Source organism: Trachurus japonicus, chromosome 22, assembly GCF_045865225.1.
Source record: "Trachurus japonicus isolate A0001 chromosome 22, Traja_1.0".
NCBI lineage: Eukaryota > Metazoa > Chordata > Actinopteri > Carangiformes > Carangidae > Trachurus > Trachurus japonicus.
This window is the reverse complement of record NC_140928.1, coordinates 4,613,786-4,635,857: the sequence shown is the minus strand read 5'-3', so window position 1 is coordinate 4,635,857 and position 22,072 is coordinate 4,613,786. Positions and strand designations below refer to the sequence as shown.

The window sequence follows — 22,072 nt, the reverse complement described above, 5'->3', positions numbered from 1 at the left end:
AACTTCCGACCCGTGAAATCGTACCAGTACGTCTTTTTGTACAGTCTATGTACCAGATTGAACTGGTACGACTTCACAGGTCGGAAAAAAACGAGTTTCCTTGAACGCACCATAACAGTCCTCGTCCCTACGTCGCCACATTCACGGCGTCCCTTGGCTGCACACACAGCCCTGCATGCCGTTCTCTCTCCTCATTGGATAAAAACTGTAGGATACGATAAATGTTTTCTCCTCGGCTCAGAGCAGAGCAGAGGGACTGACAGACCCGTGTTTCAGACCAAACACTCTATGTAAGTGATTGCTGTCGGAAGATATAACTATTTAAGACTTATATTAACACAAATATATCACTTACTTCTGCTTTAATAATACCTCTGGTGTTTTCCGTCAATCCCAGGAACGCAGCTGTAGTGTTGTAGTGTTGTTGGTGGGAAGCCAGTGAGGGATCATGTGATGGATTGTTTCAGATGGAGACTTTCATGATTTAATCTGTGCAAACACCCGATGTTTAAAGTCATTTAGCTTCTTACCAGACTGTTGAAAGGCCGTAGATTGATTTAAAGCAGAAGTAAGTGGTCCGGTCGTTTTCGCTAATGCTGCGTTCCAGGCAGGCTTTTGAAATCGTAAATTACAGCTTCAAGTCACAACTTACGACTTTGTAGCGTTTCAGGCAACCCACTCGTGTTTTTCCGACCTGTTTTACCGGTGAAAGTCACTATAACGGCCACTCGTAACTTCTGACCGGTGAACTTGTACCAGATCGAACTGGTACCACTTCACGGTCGGAAAAATACGAGTTTCCTTGAACGCACCATAACAGTCCTCGTCCCTGCGTTGCCACATTCACGGCGTTCCTTGGCTGCACACACAGCCCTGCATGCCGTTCTCTCTCCTCATTGGATAAAAACTATAGGATACGGATAAATGTTTTCTCCTCGGCTCAGAGCAGAGCAGAGTGACTGACAGACCCGTGTTTCGGTCCAAACACTCTATGTAAGTGATTGCTGTCGGAAGATAGAACTATTTAAGACTTATATTAACACAAATATATCACTTACTTCTGCTTTAATCGGCAGATTTCTTTTTTCTTTATCAGACTCTGTTTTGGATGATAAGAACCGATGTGATAACTTTTTATGTGGCCTTTAATCTTTGCAGGCAAACTGGAAACTGTCTGCGGTTTAATTTAGAAACGATGCTGTTGCATTGCTTTGAATTTTTCTAGTTATTTGCATTTGTTTTATTGACGTTTTCCCTGAGTTCACTGCAGCGCTGCACTGAGGCCACTTTGAATAATAAGTTATTTATTGTTGAACAGTCAAATGTTTATCCTCCAGGACATATATTGTTTGAACTGTATTTGAGGGATCATTTATGTAAACATGAGGAATATCGGCCAGTTCATCGGTAATAAGAATCTATTTTTACTGGATAGTTTCAGTATCATCACCGGCCATAAACATCCCATCTGAGGCTCCACTTTCTGATTATTTAAGAACAAAAAACACAAACATTTGCAGACGTTTTGGTCTGTGGCTTTGCATACATTTTTATTTAATTCTTAAATTCACAGCTGATATGATGGAGAGAGAGATAGAGGGGGAGGTTTTCTTGTAAACGTGTGGTGGAATTTCATGACTCCGGTCTCATGACGGTTTAATTGCTGTAGCAGCTGCATTTCCATACTGACAAGAATAAACATCTGTGATGCACATTCGATATATGCATATGGGCATAAAAAAATATATATTTACAACAAATATGTGCTGCAGCAGTTTCTGTATTGAAAGGCCACATTGATCAGGCTTCACTAATGGCGCCACACAGCTACACCCTCCATCCAACAGAGCGGCTACAGCATCTCCACGACAACATGAACAACAACAGCAGCAGCACTGAGGGGGTCGGATGTTTCCTGAGGTCCATGGAGACCAAACTGCGTTGAAGACGGGAAGAAGAACGACTCTCACTTTCATTTCTGCCTGCGAGGGATATTCACGTCTCTGACTTCTGTCCTGGTTTTTTTGCTCCTTCGTGCGGCCAATCGCTGCGCAGCGTTTCATGCAGACGGAGGGGGAACAGAAAGCACCAGCACAGGCTCAGGCTCAGGCTGCGGCTCAACCTCCCCTCCCCCCACCACCATCATCATCATGTCGTCCTCTTGTATCTCTGCCTCCTCTCGGTCAGTCAGTCAGTCGCTTGTCCACCGACTTGACGTCTTGTTCTTGGAGCAGATTAGAGGCGTTGATATGAGTCACAGGGTTGCCTCGATAATTTGCATCAAAGCTCTCATTAAAAACGACCGTTTTATCATTTCTGTGCAACACACACCAAACTGTACAGCAGCACAGATACAGACGGTCCCATGACTCTTATATCTTTGAAAATAGTGTCTGTAATAAAAGAAAGAGGGAACTGTGACTGAGCCAGCAGATCAAACAGACGCAGCTCTCTCCAGAATGGCCCGAAGGAGCAAGTATTCATATTTAGCTTCAGCCAACAACACTGTTGCAACACTCAAGGTGTGTCTCCGAAGACTGTTGGAAAGTATTTCAACAACATTTGGATCGAACTCAACTTGAAATTGTTGCGTAAAGCTTCATAGCATGAATCCTAATGACCTATTTAATCTGTCGCCACCAGCAGGTCAAAACATTGAAGTTAGAAACGTCTAAGAATGAGTTGTGTCGTAACATTATACCAAAGTTTTGCAAAAAGAAATCACCATTTATTTCAACAGTGAAGCACCACTGACCCTCGAACACATGCGCAGCACAGTGAAGAAGTAAATCAAAAGTCAATGGGCACAAAACATGACAATTTAGATGCATCACTTTGTCTGTGAACATTATTCCAGTTAATTAAGATCAATCAAAGACGAGAACATGACATGTACAGCAAGGCTGAAATAATTATGTCTAATATGTGCCAATAATACAAGATCACAGTAGCTGCAGTGTCTTTGATTTTATCCCCTAAAGGTTTAAAGGATTAAGCTGTGATATTGGCATCCATGCACTGTAGTCTAGTCTAGGTTTCAGCATTTCCCTTCCAGTGCAACATGTTTTACATAAGTTTCTGAATCTAAAAAGCAGTGTTTTGAAATGGAAATCCAGGCCCTTGTGAATAACAGCAAAAAATTCCAGGTATGTTGGAAATGTTTTTGTATTTTGTGTCATATTTTAACATTATGTTATTGTTGATAATGGCGCACTCATTACTGGCACTCCTTGTCACAAATGTCCCCAACCCCTACCTTAGTGGGACGATTTGCTTCTCTCTCTGGACTGTCGACTATCAAATCAACTCAAAAAATACCAACCAAAGTAATTAGACTGGTGCTTTGTCCAATGCCAGTGGAAACGTCAACACTCATCTTTTCACATGAGTCTTGACAATGATCACAGCTTTGGAAAATCCTTGTTTTGCCATTTGGTTGTGCATCAAAACAGAAAACAGATCCAGTAAACCACCTCTCAGCCTCGGTGCTTAAATGCAATTACTGGACACAAACCTGTTATTACATCAGGTACAACAGAGAAACATGTATCAGGTGCACATCGAATGATATACAAAACTTTTTTTTAGCATGCAAGAACGTTTCAGCCAGACAGGCAGGAGTTTATTGATTATGCTGGATGCACACTGGCTAATGTTGCTGCGTGAGGCCGTTTTTAAGGATCATTAATATGTATAACTGGATAAGATCTGGCTGCAGAGCATCACGCCTGGCAGAGAAGTGAGCTGCTCAGAGCTACGCTACGGAGGCTCATGGGATTTCTTGGTTTCCCTCATCAAACTCACCAAATGCTATGAGATAATAACAGAACGTTAGGAGACGAGTCGGCAAGCCTCAGCCGGCAGTCTCTGCAGTTGCTCCTAAAACAACTCTGTCTGGTAACGTTCTGTTATTATCTCATAGTGTGGTGGATGTGCAGGTCACAACTTGTCCACCAGAGCGTTTTGGAGTTGTTGGATTGTGTATTTGATGAGTTTGATGAGGGAAACCAAGAAATCCCATTAGCCTTCGTAGCGTAGCTCTGAGCAGCTCACGGCTCTGCTCCGCCGTTCTAAAAGTAGCTTGCACCGACAATTAAAGGGACAACGAGGAGTTTTGGAAAAGCGAAGCGTTTTCACACTACATTTATAAGCCTCCGCGCGCACCGTGAAATTCTTTGACCGGCGCGAGACAGACTCATGTTTTCATTCATCAAGAATTAAAGTCAGAGGTTCGAAGACGATCACATACCGTCGTAGTTCCGACCATAAACGGCGATTCGGTTGCGTTGTTCTCATGACTCGCCACAAAACCGAAAGTAAAGAAACGCTGGTCGGCTCGACCAGCATTTCCGCCACCACTAATAATAACAAAATAACGATAGAGACAAAACGATATATTTATCGAAAATTGGCCCACTAACAAGTGTGGGTAGCGTAGATTAATCCACATTAACGTGAGACTTTTTTATAACCAAATAGAAACTCCTCGTTGTCCCTTTAAAGGTAACGAACCTACTGCTAAGACTATAGAGATTATGGCAATGGGCCAATTTGCCAAAATGTTGAAAAGAAAAGAGAAAAGGAAACCGTCTTAGTCGTAATTGCCGCCACCAGCAACTAGGTTTTGACGGCGATATGTCTTGATGTTAGCTGTTGTTAGCCACCGCCTGTAGCTCGGCTTCTAAGCTTCAACTGTGTTTACATCGATTGCACAGCAGACAAACTTAATACGGTTCTTAGCTCTAGCCCAGCAAGGAGTTGGTGCTGGCTTGGAACCAGTTTTAAGAACCAAGGCGGTCGAAAAGCAAAGAACCGGTGCAGGCACCGGCTCTGAACCAGCTCGGTGGAAAAGCGGCCACCAGTCATTGTTCCCTGTGTATATCCATAAACATGCTGCATTAAAAAGAAGACAGATGCCACATTCCTTCAAATGAGTCAGAACATGACTCAGCTGCTCAGACTCTGTGTCTGAACTCACATATTTAATATGTGCAGAGGGCGGGTCTCAGTTTCCTCTGTGGTCTTGTTTCGTGCTTATGAAGTTTCTCCACGCTGCCAACACTTGAGGCTTCAGTCCCTCCTGCTCTTTGTTGTTATATAAGACTGTAACTTCTGTCTTTTCTCTTTTTTTTAAAATCGTACTAACAAGCAGCACAGAGTGTCTCATGCACGCTGAGGTAAACTGCTGCAGCACCACCACCACTGATAATCAGAGTTATTATTATCTGACAGTCCTTGTTTGTTCTTAGGACCGACCGTCGTCTCACGTTCTCAGTACTGACGCACTTTCAGCTTCAACACACCAGATTCTTTTTTATCATCAAACTCATGTTCTTCCCCACAATCAGACATTTGAGTGGGGAAATTGCACTTTGTGTACTCGGATGCTTCTGCTTTTTTTTAAAAAGACGGGTTAAAGCCTCGTGCCCTGGACTCACTCTTCATCTCTTAACTTAAACAGATCTGACTTGTGTGTTTTTGTTTTTTGCTCGATGTGTTTAAAGTCGAGTGTGTTTCTGTCGGAGCTGGCCGGCGTCCATCCTTTTTTACATCAGGACATCCAGGATGGAAAGTGAACCAGTCAGCAGCCTGAGGTCCAGAGTCGGTTTGGTGCTGATTGATCGTCTCTTTATGTGGACTGGGCTCCGATCGCTCAGAGAGAAGAAGAAAAAAAAAAAAACCTCTCCACTTCCTCTCTAACAGTAATCTGTACTCTACAGACGACCATCGATCTGTGAGTTTGTTTCTGTGTCTGTGCAACAGAACAACAGTTTAAAACCAGCACTGAGCTGAAATGTCTGATTAACAACAAATAAATCAACTATTTGATGATCTAATCCAATAGTTGATCATTTAAACCATTGAACAAGTGAAGATCCAATCATTCTGTGATCAGGCCTCTTGGTTTTTATCAGTTCCCCTTTTAATGTAAGTTGAATATCTGTGGATCTTTGAGCGTTGATCAAATAACATGAAACATTTTCTAAGACACTCGATCAATATCCATCAACAGTTGTAGCTTTGTACACACTGCGTAAATGTGTTGACCACATCAACAGGGAAGTTAAAAAGTAAAGCAGCGATTCAACTAATGATTATTCTAATAATAAATGCAGCTGTTGATTATTATCTTTGTGTAAATGTCAGAACAGACTGAGAAATGACCTTTTGATTGCAGAGATGCATTCAATTGTCTTGTTCCTTGCAGCCGACAGTACGAAACCATCCAGAAGATGTTTGGTTGATCAATTGATTACTAGAATAGCTGCTGATTTAACTTACCATTGATTGATTATTGTAGCTCCAATGTGATATATGAATATTCCTGTTATAAAATCAGTTTAATGTTCTTTTGAGATTTACAGTAAATTGTGAATTCCAACATATGTTGCTTTACCTTTCAACAAATGTCAGTGACATCGGTCGCATATCTTTGGGAGAAATTGTAAAAATCCAATAGATGAACAAACACAACTTCATATTAGTGCTGCACAATGTGCCAAAAACATACATATTGTGATTTAATGGGGCAGATATCGTGATATTCAGTTGTGATTTAGGTGTGAATGTTGATTTTTACTTTTTATTTCCACTTGTAAATGTCAGAACAGACTGAGAAATTACCTTTTGATTGCAGAGATGCATTCAATTGTCTTGTTCCTTGCAGCCGACAGTACGAAACCGTCCAGAAGATGTTTGGTTGATCAACTGATTACTAGGAATAGCTGCTGTTAAAGCTTTCCATTGATTGATTATTGTAGCTCCAATGGGATATATGAATATTCCCATTATCAAATCAGTCTGATGCTCTTTTCTTTATGCAAGTTAACTGAGATTTACAGTAAATTGTGAACTCCAACATATGTTGCTTCACCTTTCAACAAAAGTCAGTGACATCGGTCGCATATCTTGGGGAGAAATTGTAAAAATCCAATAGATGAACAAACACTTCATATTAGGGCTGCACAATGTACCAAAAACATAGATATTGTGATTTAATGGGGCAGATATCGTGATATTCAGTGTGAATGTTGATTTTTACTTTTTTATTTCCACTTGAAAAAAAGCATAAAATTGACGACGTGATGTTTGTTGGGTCCCACGCCCCTTTGATTGAATATGATTTGTTGTCCAGGGCGACTCTGTGCAACCCTGAAAAAAGAAAAGAAGGTGTGCAACCCTGCTTTATATAAAATATACCAATTCAGAAAGACCTAAATCCACACGTCTTTATATTGTGTTTTATTTACTGTCATGGTTCATTTCAGGGCGTCTCTATTGGGGTCATTGAATGCATCATTACACTGTATGCACACAACCCTCTCTGGTGGTCCTGTCTGTCCTCCTCCTCCTTCTTCCTCTATAGTTTAAACCAGACAGATGTTGTTTATTTACAACTTCATGTTCGACTTATCAACATCTGTGCGTCCTCGTTGGCTTCATTTTACTACGGGAAAAAAAAAAATCGGGTCCACAATTTCCCCATTTACTGTCGTTTTCCAGTCCCCGGACCATCTGCTGCAGCAGCGCGAGGCTTCGGCTGCCGTCGGCTGAACATTGGCCTCTTTGTCGCCATGTGAACAAAGGCGGCGGTGATGTAATGTCAGGAGAAGGGAGGAGGGAGGAGGAGGAGGTGGCGCTATGGAGGATGGGCTCCGACCTCCTTCCCCTCCCCTCCCTCGACTGCAAGTCACATGACCTGAGTTATTTTTCTTCTTGTGACACACCACACACACTCACACACACACTCACACACATACAAACTGTACATTAGCGGGCATTGTTTACGGCACGAGGACAGAACAGAAACGCTTCCGGGCAGAGAAGGCCCACTCAGAAATGTAGCATCCACTTACGAGCCAGAGGAGAGAGAGAGAGAGCAGCAGTGTGAAGATGTGTGTGTGTGTGTGTGTGTGTGTAGTCGCTTCTTGTTATGACTGTATCATAAACTGGAGTGTGGATCTGAAAATGAGTCCTGAGCCTCTGTGGTTTTATTGACGTTCCTCTTTCCTATTGGTCAGTTTTCATGAACATGAGTTGATGTTACGTCCCACAAAAAGTCACTGGTGATGACAAATAGTAGGGGTGTGCCAAAAAATCGATTCACATAATAATTGAAGTTCTCATTTAATACAATTCATAATCGATATAAAATGTCCCAAAATCGATTTTGCAAAATAAAAAAATCTGCTGGCTTTCGGCCTCCATTTCCTTAGAATTTAAAAGGCAGCATGTTTAACTATACTATTTTTTTTTTAATAAAGAGGCACTTTTAATTTTGTTATTTAAGCAATATGTGATATTGCTTTTATGCAACAGTTTCAACAACACCATCTAAGCATGGATAAATGTTCAATAAATTAAACTCAATAAATGTGAAAAAGACACTTTAGTCATTCTGTCTTGCAAAGCAGACTGGAGCAGATCATGAGGATCCTTTGCACACCGATAGACTGAAGCAGAAATCATTAGGAATCGATTTTGAATCGAATCGTAGCCCCAAAAATCCTAATCTAATCTAATCGTGAGATAGTAAAAGATTCCCACCCCTAACAAATAATATTTAAAAATGGGTCAAAATGGGATTTTGCTGCAGCTTGAGAAGCGGTTAGTGAGTATTTAGCTGTTGCTGTTGCCTTGTTTGTCTGTTTGCTGCTTTTCCACCGAGCTGGTTCTGGTGCTGGTTTGGTGCTTTACAGGTTCAACTCTGGTGCTTTCAAAGAACCAGTTTGCTTTTCCACTGATGAGGAGCCAAGTCAGAGCCACGCTCCCCAAACAGGAGCTGCTCCTGTCTTTGCTGCCTGCCACAGTTATAAACGGACCTGAAAATTAAAACCCGGTCCAACCAGCGGGTGTTGAAGCCTGAACCCGACGTGGTCCGTCTAATTAGCGTCAACTCTCAGTCTAAACCTGTCTGAAAAAGAAAAGAGAAAAGGAAAGCCGTCTTCGTCGTAATAGCCACGACTGGCAACTACGGTACATTTTGACAGCGATATGTTTTGATGTGAGCGTTAGCCGTTGTTAGCCACTGTAGCTCAACTACTTCAACTGTGTTTACACCGGTTACACAGCAGAAAAACAAACTTAATACAGTATCGATAACATCTCTGTATATCTTAGCACTGGTGTTGTTGTTCAGGTAACTCCACCGCCAGACCCTGGAGGAACCGGTTCTTAACCCAGCGAGGAGTTGGTGTTGGCTTAGAACCAATTTTAAGAACTAAGAACCGGTTCTTAGGCGGTGGAAAAGCAAAGAATCGGTGCCAATCAGGCTCTGGCTCTGAACCAGCTCGGTGGAAAAGCGGCCTGTAACTGAGCTGTTTTTTTACTCGTAAAAGTCAACAACAAATCATATTCCCAAGACATGAAGAGACACGTTTGTTTGGTACAAGACAAAATAACATCTAGGAATATCTGCACATATAATCACAACATGATGTTCTTCACATTTGCGACACCAACACTGAGTCTTTGAGTTGTTGTTGCAGTGTGTGAGGTAAACACTTGGATAAACCTGAATAGTGACTAACACTGTCAGCCATCTTTGTTGTTTGATTTTTGTTCTTGGTTTACGTGGTGAGATGCAAGAGGGCACGTGCACTTTGTTAAAGTCAAGTGAGCGAAATTGTTGGTTGTGTGGGAGTAATGAAGATTCCTTGGTTTCCTTTACACAGAAGAGGAATAAATAACAGAGAAAAAACATTGGCCAAATTGTTATTTTAAACCCAGAAAATGCATCCCTAATAAGTCCACAACTGTTTTTAATGCACAGTTAACACATGGTCTGTTATATCGACCTTTGACCCCAACCATGGTTTAAATTCACTGCTGTTTCCACTCAGACAGGATCATCATGTTGTTGTTATTATTTGAGCTGATTGTTTTATTCCAAATGCAGTGCAGCCTTTTAATGTTTCTGGACAACAGTTGTCATTGTTGTTGGTTCATGTATAATAAAGTTATATTTGCATAAATCAGCATATTTCACCGTTATTATTAAAGCTATAGTGCGTAACTTCTATCACCCCCTAAAGGATTTCTGCGTTATTACAACGATACGGGCGGCACCTCAATATGGCGTATGGCCCGGTGTAACCCGCCCCTCCCCTCCCCACCGCTACCGTTTGTCACTCTCTTCTGCCGAACGGGAAGGCTTTTTCTTTTTAGTAGGATCCACTTCTGAACCTCTTGGTCGCTTCTTCGGGCTCTCCGCCGTGTTGCTTCTAGCAGCGCTCTCCTCCCCCCTCCCTTCTCCTTGTCAGGTAAAACCGATGCTGCGTTCCAGGCAGGCTGTTGAAGCGTAAGTTACGGCTTCAAGTCACGACTTACGACTTTGTAGCGTTCCAGGCAACCCGTAACTCATGTTTTTCCGACCTGTTACCCGTGAAAGTCACTATAACTGCCACTCGTAACTTCCGACTAGGGATGCACCGAATATTCGGTAACCGAATATTGCAAAAAAAAGCAACATTCGGCCTTCGGTGGAATGAGCGCAAAGTAAGGCCGAATATTTAAAAAAAAAAAAAAGTCTGATAAATACGCGATCGCGCAACAATCGAAACGGCAGCTTAAACCCCAGCTTTATTAGTAAGTGACTCCTACTGCTGGAAAAACAACAGCAACAAGAGCAGTGGGGGGAAGCTGCACAGCGACCGCGCACAAGAGCCCGGTGCGTCCTGTCTGCAGCGGAGACACGGCCACTGAGAGGACTGAGTCAGGGGACCGTTCACGTAGGAACGCGCCTTTTAATGAATCATTTAAAAACCAAACACCCTGAACAACATGCTGAGTAGGCTATGAGAGGGAGAGACGGCTGCAGCAGTTAAAACGAAAGTTCCTCGTCCCAGCATGTCGCCCACTCCGTCCGTGGCCGACAGCTTTTAAAACAGTGTTTCCCAACTGTGGGGTCGGGAAGAAAGGTTAGGAACCACTGTTTTAAAAGACACTTGGGTTTTTTTGGAATGTACTTGCATATATCTTTCAGCACTCACAATGGGCCGATATAGGCCTAAATGAAAAACTTTATATAACTTGTTGTGCTTTTTTGATGAGCAACGGCAACTGGAATATTCAAAAACTGTCAGAATAGTCAATAAACATTTACTTTCTTTGAAAATTAAGTTAAGTTAATATTTTATTTAAAAACTTTATAACCACTTTCGGTATTCGGTATTATTCGGTTATTCGGCCAAGCGTTTTGATTTTATTCGGTATTCGGCTTTGGCCCAAAAATGAAACATGGGTCTGTCAGTCACTCTGCTCTGCTGTAAGCCGAGGAGAAAACTTTCCTTGTATCCTACAACCTTTATCCAATGAGGAGAGAGAACGGCATAAAGGGGCGGTCCTCTCTGTGTGTGCAGCCAAGGGATGCGCGTGAATGTCGTGACGTAGGGACGAGGGCAGGGACTGCTAACTCCATCGGCTGACAGGAAGTTAGCCAAAACCACCGGATCGCTTACTTCTGCTTTAAACATCTGATAAATACGGCTTTCAGGTGCATTTACGTACCTTAAAAGAGGCCTTAAAGGTTCATACCAATACATTTAGAATTCAGATTTTGATAAATATTTTAATAGATTGACATTCCTGATTAATGTGTGTTTCAGGAACGGGCAGCGGCTCGCTGTCCCACGCCATCCTGCGCACCATCGCGCCCACGGGTCACCTGCACACGGTGGAGTTTCACCAGCAGCGAGCGGAGAAGGTGGCCGAGGAGTTCAAGGAGCACCGCGTGGATCAGCTGGTCACCGTCAGGAACCAGGACGTGTGCAAGGACGGCTTCGGCGTCACCGGGGTCGCGGACGCGGTCTTCCTGGACATCCCCAGCCCCTGGGAGGCGGTGACGCACGCCAAGACCGCCATGAAGAGACATGGTAAGAGACACACACACACCTGGAGGCAGAACATCTGGTTGGTCCAGGTAATTAAAAGTGATTTATATGCAATATCAAAGACACAGAGAGCAGAGATACCGAGCGTAATAATAAAAAAAGCCACATTTAATTAGAACTAATGACAGTTATCTTTATTTATCAACACTTAACTGTTTATCTGATGCTGACTTTAAAAGCCCGGCGGCTCAGCTTTGTTGTCTAGAGCTGATAAATAGATTTCTAGTTTGAGGCTCTTGGAATAATTTAAGTGTGATAAGACGAAGCTTTGCTCAGTGTCTTTGAACGATAAGAGAATAATGAATAAGAAGCAGAACAACAACACAGAGGAGGAGGTTAAAGGTCGAGCTCTGTGAGGAAGAAACAGGCGATGAAAGGGATACTTCACCCAAAATCGATAATTCACCAATCATCTACTCACCGTCATGCATCAAGGAAGGGTTTGCAGAACTTTCAGAGTCATCAAAACGCTTTAGGAGTTCCAGGGGGGGTCCGGCTGGCGACGGGTTTTCATATAACGGCGGCGGATAGAGTTCACTTTTGAATGGTCCAAAACACACACTATGAACCAGGTACACATACTAGTTCAACATTTTGGCAAATTGGCCCATTGCCATAATCCCTATAGTTTTAGGAGTAGGTTCGTTACCTTTAATTGTCGGTACAAGCTATTTTTAGAACGGCGGAGCAGAGCCGCGAGCTGCTCAGAGCTACGCTACGGAGGCTCATGGGATTTCTTGGTTTCCCTCATCAAACTCATCAAATACACAATCCAACAACTCCAAAACGCTCTGGTGGACAAGTTGTGACCTGCACATTCACCACGCTATGAGATAATAACAGAACGTTACCAGACAGAGTTGTTTTAGAGGTAAATTCATGCTAAACCGCTGATGCGCATTACCTACAGGTTTGTCATCAAGCAGTCTCTGTATTTACCTCTAAAACAACTCTGTTTCGTAACGTTCTGTTATTATCTCATAGCGTGGTGAATGTGCAGGTCACAACTTGTCCACCAGAGCGTTGTGGAGTTGTTGGATTGTGTATTTGATGAGTTTGGGAAACCAAGAAATTCCATGAGCCTCCGTAGTGTAGCTCTGAGCAGCTCACGGCTCTGCTCCGCCGTTCTAAAAATAGTTTGCACCGACAATTAAAGTTAACGAACCTACTGCTATGACTATAGGGATTATGGCATTATGGCAATGTTGAACTATCCCTTTAATGTTATACGTCTTCTAATTGTTAAATCTCAACAGGGTTTAAACTTAGTCAAGGCCAAAATGTGATTCTTTTTACTAATGTCGCATCTCAAACTCAACACTGGTGTTAAATAAAGATCCTCTGCAGCGATGGACGGAGCGCTGGTGGACCGACGCCCTCGGCTTCGAGCCGCTGAGCCCATGTAATGTAAAGCATTTGGCTGCAGTGGTTGGTTCGTGGTCACACTCTGCAGCACCTGATCGTGACTTTCCTGTGACTGTGACTCGTCCTAGTGCAGCAGCAGCGACATGACTGTGACTGAGCAGTGTTTAAAATACCACACAGTGAATTCACCCCCCTCCCTCCCCCCTCCTCCCTCCCAGAACAACGACCGACCATCGATCCTGGTCAGCTCCGCTCTCGTGAACTTTGTCCTTGTGTTGTTACATGTGTTGGTTCCTGTGAAGCGCGGCGACGTGTCCGGGCAGGTCGGCAGCTCACCCAGGTGGGCAGAGGGTTTTTAAAGCACATAGCAACAAAACCCCCTCAACAACACGGAGATTTAAGAAGCTTTGCAGGAAATGAGTTCATTCAAAGTTCAGAGTGTCAACGTTATACAAGACTTTTCATTAAAGTTTATCATATTAAATGCACCTGATACCAAAGATTCCTTTCCACAAATTTAAAGTTGTGTGTGTGAACTCGATCACATGAGAAATATTGCGATATTCAATAAAAATCAAACCTGTCCTGGATCAGACTTGATGATATTGAAAAGAAAATCACTATCCACCAGAAAATGAATTAAATCATATCTTATCATGCAAAGTCCAAATTTCATGTCACTGCTTTGTTTTCCAGACATTTCACTTGGTCATGTAACAAATAAGACAAGGCATCACTTTATCACTTATACCTAAAACAATATCATCGTATATATCGTGATATTTGGCCCCACACTATTAGACATAAAAGTTAGTTCTTCATATTTTTCTTGTTTTTATATAAACAGTAATAATATGTTGCTTTAAGCGAAAATGAAACATGCTACCTCTATTTCCTGTGAACTAAAACAGACACACATGTCAATATGTCTCAAACATAAAGCAGCACTAGTGCATTCATAGTATCAACAATATTAAAGTGTATTTCACTGATTCTGATATAAACACAAGAAAAAATCTCATGGATAAATCATTTAATGACACTGATGAGGAAACGTTACACTGTAAAAATAAGAAGCTAAAATACTAGAATAAAAAAACTAACTCTGATGACTTAAACTTATCGAGGTGATTTTACTACAAGAAATCAAGTTTGTTCCTGTGTAGAAATAAAAGCCCAAAGGTTTAAAATCCAAATCAAATGACCTGGTGCTGCAGCTTTGACACGTGGACGAGGACAGTTTATCCCCAGAAACTAGATTATGCAATTTTTAAAAAAAGATTTTGTGACAAACTGAGGCATAAAAGACACATTCATGCTCAGTTCAAGAACTCAACACTCAAAGACGGAAAAAAACAAACTGTTTTATAACATGATAATTAATCTCATACTCCCAGATCCTGGCCACAGGATCATCTGCAGTGTTTGTAACGTGGCTCCGTTTCAACATGCATGGTGCTTAAAATGTCAATATTAGTGCCAATACCGATGCAATAAATCAGTTTTGTTACTGTTTCTGTTAAACTCACACAAAGCCAAAGTCCTACTACTGAAATCAAACTATAAAATGAACCGACTGCCTCCTCACGCTGACTCGACATGGTTGCGAGATGCACAGGAGGATCAGTGTTTTTAATATTTCCTGAGGCTCCTTAAATGCAGCATGAATTTAAAAACTAATCCCCAATATGAAGAGGAATGCAGCAGCAGAGAAGATGCTGAGCTGCAGCTCCCCCACCTCCAAGCATGGACGTCCTTTTATGGTGCCACTGCTACATATTCTCCTCACACACACACACACGCACACACACACACACACACACACACTGAGATACAGATAAATAGAGTGCAGCCATTGTCGAAGCGGTCCCATGACCATACAGGGTTATGCAGCAGAGAGAGGAGCTGGTGAATGTGGCTCCATAAGGAGAAAAAAAAAAAAAAAGAAAAGGGAAAAAGGCTCCGTCTACTTCCCGCTGCTCCGACTGGATGTTTTCTCCTGAGAGTCGGAGCCAAGCTGAGATCGACCGCCGCAGAGCGAAGAGCAAAAAAACACTCAAAGTTACACCAAGGTCGACCCAGGGAAAAAGAAAAAAGAAAAAAAAACGTCCATTCAGCAACAAGATGAACTCATCAGATGTTTTTTCAGACTGACTCAGTGAAATCCTCCCTGAGCTTCTTCACTGTCGTCGTCGACGTCGTGCAGGTGCTTTAAAAACACTTCACATACATTAAGTTGGACGTGAAGTCGTTTCCCACGGTCGTAACTCTGTCAAATCTGAACACACAGACGATGGGATGTGTTTTTTTTTATTTTTAGCTCCAATAGGAAGTTTCATTTTCCAGGGATAATTTTGTTATTATCTCAGACAAACGTAATAAATCTGCCCAGATCATCATTTTACATAAGAATTTCAACATTCAACAGTCATCCAGTGGTGGATTCATGGAAATGAAAGAGTATACATCAATCATAATTGGAATCATAATTGGATTTTTATATATTAGTGGTGGGACTCACAATGATACGATTATATCACGATACTGGAGTTACAATACGATATAATAATTACGGTTTTAAACGTTTTGCGATTTTCACAGTATTACAATAGCGCACTCTTTTTGCTACAGCATATTTATCCCCTAAAAGAAAAACTTTGTCAACATTTGTTTTATCTATAAAAAGGTAAAGTTAAGTTAACGTGACGTTTCCATTTTCATAATAGGTCCTTTAGTATTCTAATGCTAATTTTCAGTTTATATAATAACAGATCAACGATTGCTGTCGGTTTTTCATACAATATTAATTGACATTGACATTAAGTCCGTTTTTACCCCACTCCTACTATTCATAAAAGCTGGAGCATCATATCTACTAAATAACATAAAAATAATAACGTCATGTCCGTAAGAAGCAGGAAATATAAAATATTTGTTCAACTCAACTTTATTTATAGAGCACTTTAAAGACAACCAAAGTGCTGTACAGATCAATGAAAACATAACATTATTAAAATACAGTAAAGTGCAGTAGAATCAAAACTACAAGTAAACAAATAAAAGACAAGTAAAAGGGTGATAAATGATTAATCAATGAGCAGTAGGGTATATATTTCTGTCTCAGCTGATGAATAAATTAACAGACTTGTAGTGAAACTCCATTAATGAACCGGCAGCAGCTTTTTTCTCAGGCTCAGGAAAAAAAGTAACAGAGTCGATATATTGCAGTGAATTAAAGTGTGAAACAAGAGCCAGTGAATTATTTCTCTTCTTTTTCTTCCAAGTTGTAATTCTGCCAGTGTTTGGTGTTGGCGCTCGGCCCAGCCCGGCCCTGTATTGTGTCCAACCCCCCCACCACCCCCCCTCAAACACTCACAAGAGTCTTATTATGCAACTTTAAAGCAAACGCACACAGAAACCCAGGAGTGTGTAAAGATCCTCGTCACGGACTTGAGACGCCTTCGTATAATCATCAACCCGACCCCGACCCCCCTCCCTCCCTGGCTGGCTGGTTGCCGTGGAGACCAGTGGGTTTGTGTTTGTGGCCGTCGGGTGGGGGGGAGAGCGCTGGTCCGGGTCCCGTTGGCTGAAGGAACGACGGCTATGTGAAGCACGTTGTCGAGTCCTTTGTGATGTTGATCAGCTGCTGCTGCTCTGCAGAGCTGAGCGTCGTCTCATTCACTCGCTGCTGCATGAATTTAAATAGCTCAGAGACGTTTCCATTAATACAACAACCACAGTTCAACCAATATGGGATTTTTATTTTATTTTATTTGTTAAACACTGTCTTTTTTTGGTACTTTACACAATGGAGCCACACGTACCTATGTTGCAGTTTCAGCTAAACAAACGTGCACTTCAACAGTCCAGGTCCAGCGCTGGTGAATTATATAAAAATGATATCAAATAAACAAAACAACCAGATTTAAAGCAGAAGTAAGTGATCCGGTGGTTTTGGCTAACTTCTTGTCAGCCGATGGAGTTAGCAGTCCCCGTCCTCGTCCCTACGTCACCACATTCACGCGCATCCCTTGGCTGCACACACAGAGGACCGCCCCTTTATGCCGTTCTCTCTCCTCATTGGATAAAGGTTATAGGATACAAGGAAAGTTTTCTCCTCGTCTTACAGCAGAGCAGAGTGACTGACAGACCCGTGTTTCAGACCAAACACTCTATATAAGTGATTACTGTCGGAAGATATAACTATTTAAGTCAAGACTTATATTAACACAAATATTCCGCTTACTTCTGCTTTAATAAACTGAGAAATCTAAAGTAAGTTGCCTACATCATTAAACAAACAAAAAGTTACGCTCAAAGTTACCAAAATCAGCCATTTGTGAGGTTTTCATTGATTTGTGCTTAATTTTCTACATCAGAAGCTCCAAATCTTTAAAAAAAAAAAAACGAAGCAAATGGTACCCAAACCTTCTCCAATAACTCTCACCTCCCTCTCTGCACATCTGTTATCTTTTCCAGAGTAAAAGTTGCTAACATCTGTCTGACCCAGAATGCAGAACTTGGGTCTGTTTGACTTTTATAGTGCAAATGACTTTTTAGCCTTCAAAGAAACACATATCTATCATCATCATTCGATACCTTTGGGTGGAGGCTACCTGAAGCCCTTGGGATTCAATTCTAAAATGAAAAGGGCATGGATTCAAGGTCTTTTGAAAATACTTTTTTGGTTGTTTTCCCAAAAAGCCTTTACTTTACAACATTGCCATTTTTGGGGTTAATGCTGATTATATAAAAAGAGTAAAAAAAAGTTCTGATAACAGATTAAATTGGAGGAAATTCCTCATGTTTACACTCATTTTTTCCCATGATCCCTCAAATATGGTTCAAAGACTTTAGTAATTAACCATCATGGGACCAGATTCATGAAATCATCACCCATCACCCGTTACAAGAAAAACTCCCTTTTTTCCCTCCATCATATAAACCAAAAAATCAATTCCTTAAATTAAGATTTGTAAGATCCCAGAATAACGTAATAAATAAACAAATGTTTCAGTGATTTCCTTCTTGAATAACCTGAAACTAAGGCTTGACTGACGTGGTTTCATGTGATAAAATATGGATTTGAGGCACAAAACAATAAATAGCCTAACTTTTATTATTCTACTGTGTATGTCCTCGGTGCAGCTCTGCTGTGAATTTAAGTAAAAATGAATAAAAATAAGTAGAAAAACTTATAAGTGATAAAAATATGACAAATCAATAACAGATCAAGCAATGCAATGACATTATTCTAAATTAAACCCAGAAACTTCGACTCGGTGCAGATGTTTCTTTTTCAAAGAGACAGATGTGAACCAGAGAAACGTTTAAACGCTAGGTATTTAAAAGGTTTCCCTCGGTGTCTCCGTCCTCTCCAGGTCAGACGGTGAAAGTTTTTCTATTTTTTCTTTCTGTCTTGGCCGTCCGTCGGCCTCCCGCTGCGATCACCGCAGGGTTTCACTCCCTTGTGCAGGATCTCTGTTAACCAGAGCAGCGGCTCATCCCATGATCCTCCACTAACTCCCGCCTGCAGCCCAGCGGGTCACGAGGGGGAGGAGGAGGAGGAGGAGGAGGAGGAGGAGGAGGAGGAGGAGGAGGCGCTGCTCTGAAAAATACTGCAAGGAAGAACAGAATTATTAAAGGGATAGTTCACCCAAAATTGAAATTTCTGAGTTACAGGGGGTCTCGGCGTAGCAGTGCATGTCCATATAACGGTTGCAAATGGATACCAACTGTCTTCGTAACAAAAAGACACACCAAAAAACATCCGAATGCCTCCATGCTGCTCATATGTAATGTCCGTCTTGTATTGAAGCCCCGAAATGCGAAATTGTCCCGAAAAAAAAAAGAAAAAAAGTCTATATTCTCGAAGCTCCTTTTCCTGGTTTGTCCAAATTTGATGAACCGGGATTTCGCATTTCGGGGCTTCAATACAAGACAGACATTACATACGAGCAGCATGGAGGTATTTGGATGTTTTTTGGTGTGTCTTTTTGTTACGAAGACAGTTGGTATCCATTTGCAATCGTTATATGGACATGCACTGCTATGCCGAGACCCCCTGTAACTCAGAGAAGCCACGGAGGACTCTGAAACTTCTCCCAGCCCTTAGCCGACATGAGGGTGAGTAGATAATGAGTGAAATTTCAATTTTGGGTGAACTATCCCTTTAATAGAAGTCGTAGTTTCCCTGGTTTAGATTATTTGTGTTTGTCCGTTTTATTGGTTTTAGACGACACAGAAACACAGAGACAGAGACTTGCAGGTGAAACAATGAAACCAGTTGGAGCGTTTTGTTTGCGGCGCCTTCGTTTCCCAGGAGGCAAGGGAAGGCAAGGCATCTTTATTTATATAGCGCATTTCATACCAAGGCAACTCAATGTGCTTTACATAAAGACAAAACATAAAAAAAGAAGCATAAAACTGAATAAAAACAAACAAAACACAAAAAACTGAGTTAAAAGCAAGACCAAATAAAAGTAAAATTTAAAAAAATAGATAAAGTTTTAAGTAAGTTCTAAGAGCTCAGCTATAAGCATGTGAAAAGAGAAAAGAGAAGGCCGAGCGTCTCTCTCTCGTCGTGTGGGGTTGAACAGACCTGAGTCCTGAGTTCTGATCCCTCCCCGAGGCTGCGTCTGGTCCTCAAGACGCTTCACATCCCACTAAAAAAAACAAAACAGTTTTTAAGTCCACAGCATGAGGTCGTCAGGTGAGCGTTTGAGTCTCCATCCCGACTTTTACGCAACAAACTCTGCGGCCGATATCAGTTTAATTTGTTGCGAACCCTCTGGTGTTTGTTCAGATCTCTTATATAAGACAGTTTTAATTTATATTGGCAGCTGAGTCGGAGCCTCCAGCAAAGAAGCACCTGCCAACAAACACCAGCCATGTTAGATAACTACAGATTAAACACAGGATTCATCACATCACACAACAATAAAGTTTTCTGTTTCTACTTCGATCAGGTGATCAATGACAGGTTTGACCTTTGACCTTTACAGTAAGAAAAAACAAGAACAACCAACAGGGAAATTAAGCCAAACCTGGAACTGACACTAAAATCACTAAAATGTCACATTAAAAAAAAATAATTGTATGTTTTTGTGGGGTTTTTGTTTTGTGTTTTTCCCATGACAGGACGTGTGGTTACCATAGTGATAAAACCCGTTTCCTGTGTTTTCAAGTTTAATGATTGCAAATTTACAAAAAAAAAAGTAGGTTTTGATAGATTTACATTTTTAGATTTGGATTAAAAAAGTGTTTTTTGTGTTGTGGATGTTTAAGGAAGGAAACATATTAATGAACAAATGTCACCTGTTTTGTATCATGTTTTTTTTTTTTTCTTTCTTTTTCTGCAAATTAGCATATATTTTTTTGAAAAACCACACACCCAGGTTTTCTCACAAATTCACAAGAAAAATTCATAAATTAACTCCTTTATTTTGTTTTCTTACACATTTTGTTCTCGCACATTTTAAAGTTTTTCTTACAAATTTGTGATTTTACAGTGTACTTATAAATGCGCAACTTTTAACTTGAAAAGCTCTTATTTTGTTAGTTTTTTTCATTGTGGAGGTTTAAGGAAGGGAACGTATTAATAAACAGACGTCACCTGTTTTGTATCATCCTTTTTTTCCACAAACTTGAAACTAGCGGGGTAGTGCGGCTGCAGCACCAGGCAGATCACTGTGCTGCAGCTGATCTGCCCGGTGCTGCAGCCGCTGCGTCCGCGAGGCATCGCCTGTCACATACGGCGTAGCCTCCGCTCCGACGTCGTTGCTACAGCAACCTGTCAGATCGGTCAATAATGTGGCCCAGTCTGAACAGAGCCAAATGCGATTTGGACACTTGCTAAAAACAGTGTGGACAGTCAGCCCTAAAAATCGGATATGAGAAGGAATCAGATTTGAATCAGATTTGCCTGCAGTCTGAACGCGGCCTAAATGGGCCACTTTAAACTTGAAAAGCTTTTTTTGTTTGTTTGTTTGGCTGTATACTATAATAGCTGTAACACGGCATCATAACCTTTATGAATTAAAGAAAGCAGCTAATTACAGAATGTGAACAAAATGAACACCTGCTTGTTTAAAGGCGTTAATATCATAAACTGTTAAATTCAGTTCAGGTCGACATCTTGAAGGCCACGTGTCTGTCACTGACTCGTCCTCTTTCTCTCTACTCTCTGTCTCTCCAGGAGGTCGTGTGTGTTCGTTCTCGCCGTGCATTGAGCAGGTGCAGCGGACGTGCGTGGCTCTGGCGGACGACGGCTTCGAGGAGATCAACACCCTGGAGATTCTGCTCCGAGTCCACGAGGTCCGACCCGTCAACCTGCTGCTGCCCGACTTCGGCCCAGATCCATCCGCTCCTCCTCCTCCTCCGACGCCGTCTCCACAGAACCAGGTCACGGTGAAAACGACGACGCCCCACAGAGAAATCGCCGGTCACACAGGTTACCTCACCTTCGCCACCAAACCCAGAACCTAGAGCTCAGAACCAGAGCGGCGCCTCTTTCTTTAATGTCGTTTATAATCCGTGCTCCGTGCTGCGTATTTCCCATGATAATCCAGCGGCGGCGGCGGCGGGTTCCTCCTGGTCCCGGTTGGCACGGCAGCACCAAGAGGATTTACTCTTCTGAGTTACATAATTTTGAGCTCCTGTCACTTGGCACCGGTTTGTTGCTTCAAGCAGGAGTGAAACTCCAGACGAGAGCGTTTTCATTTCTACACCCGCTCCCTCTTCTTTTTTTTATAACAATTTATCAGTTTTAATCAATGAGTTCAGATTTCAGTCGATGGGGGAAGAAAAGTTTTTAA

At 41.8% G+C, this 22,072-nt stretch overlaps 1 protein-coding gene across 1 annotated transcript in view; it reads left to right on the top strand.

Annotated features, from left to right (window-relative positions):
- trmt61a (tRNA methyltransferase 61A) overlaps positions 1-22,072 on the top strand; it is a 27,046-nt gene extending 4,974 nt beyond the window's left edge. Inside the window, exons 3-4 of the mRNA XM_085767431.1 lie at positions 11,607-11,873; positions 21,454-22,072. Coding sequence (XP_085623557.1) covers positions 11,607-11,873; positions 21,454-21,743 — 557 coding nt within the window. The 3' untranslated portion in view covers positions 21,744-22,072. The remainder of the gene's footprint in view (positions 1-11,606; positions 11,874-21,453) is intronic.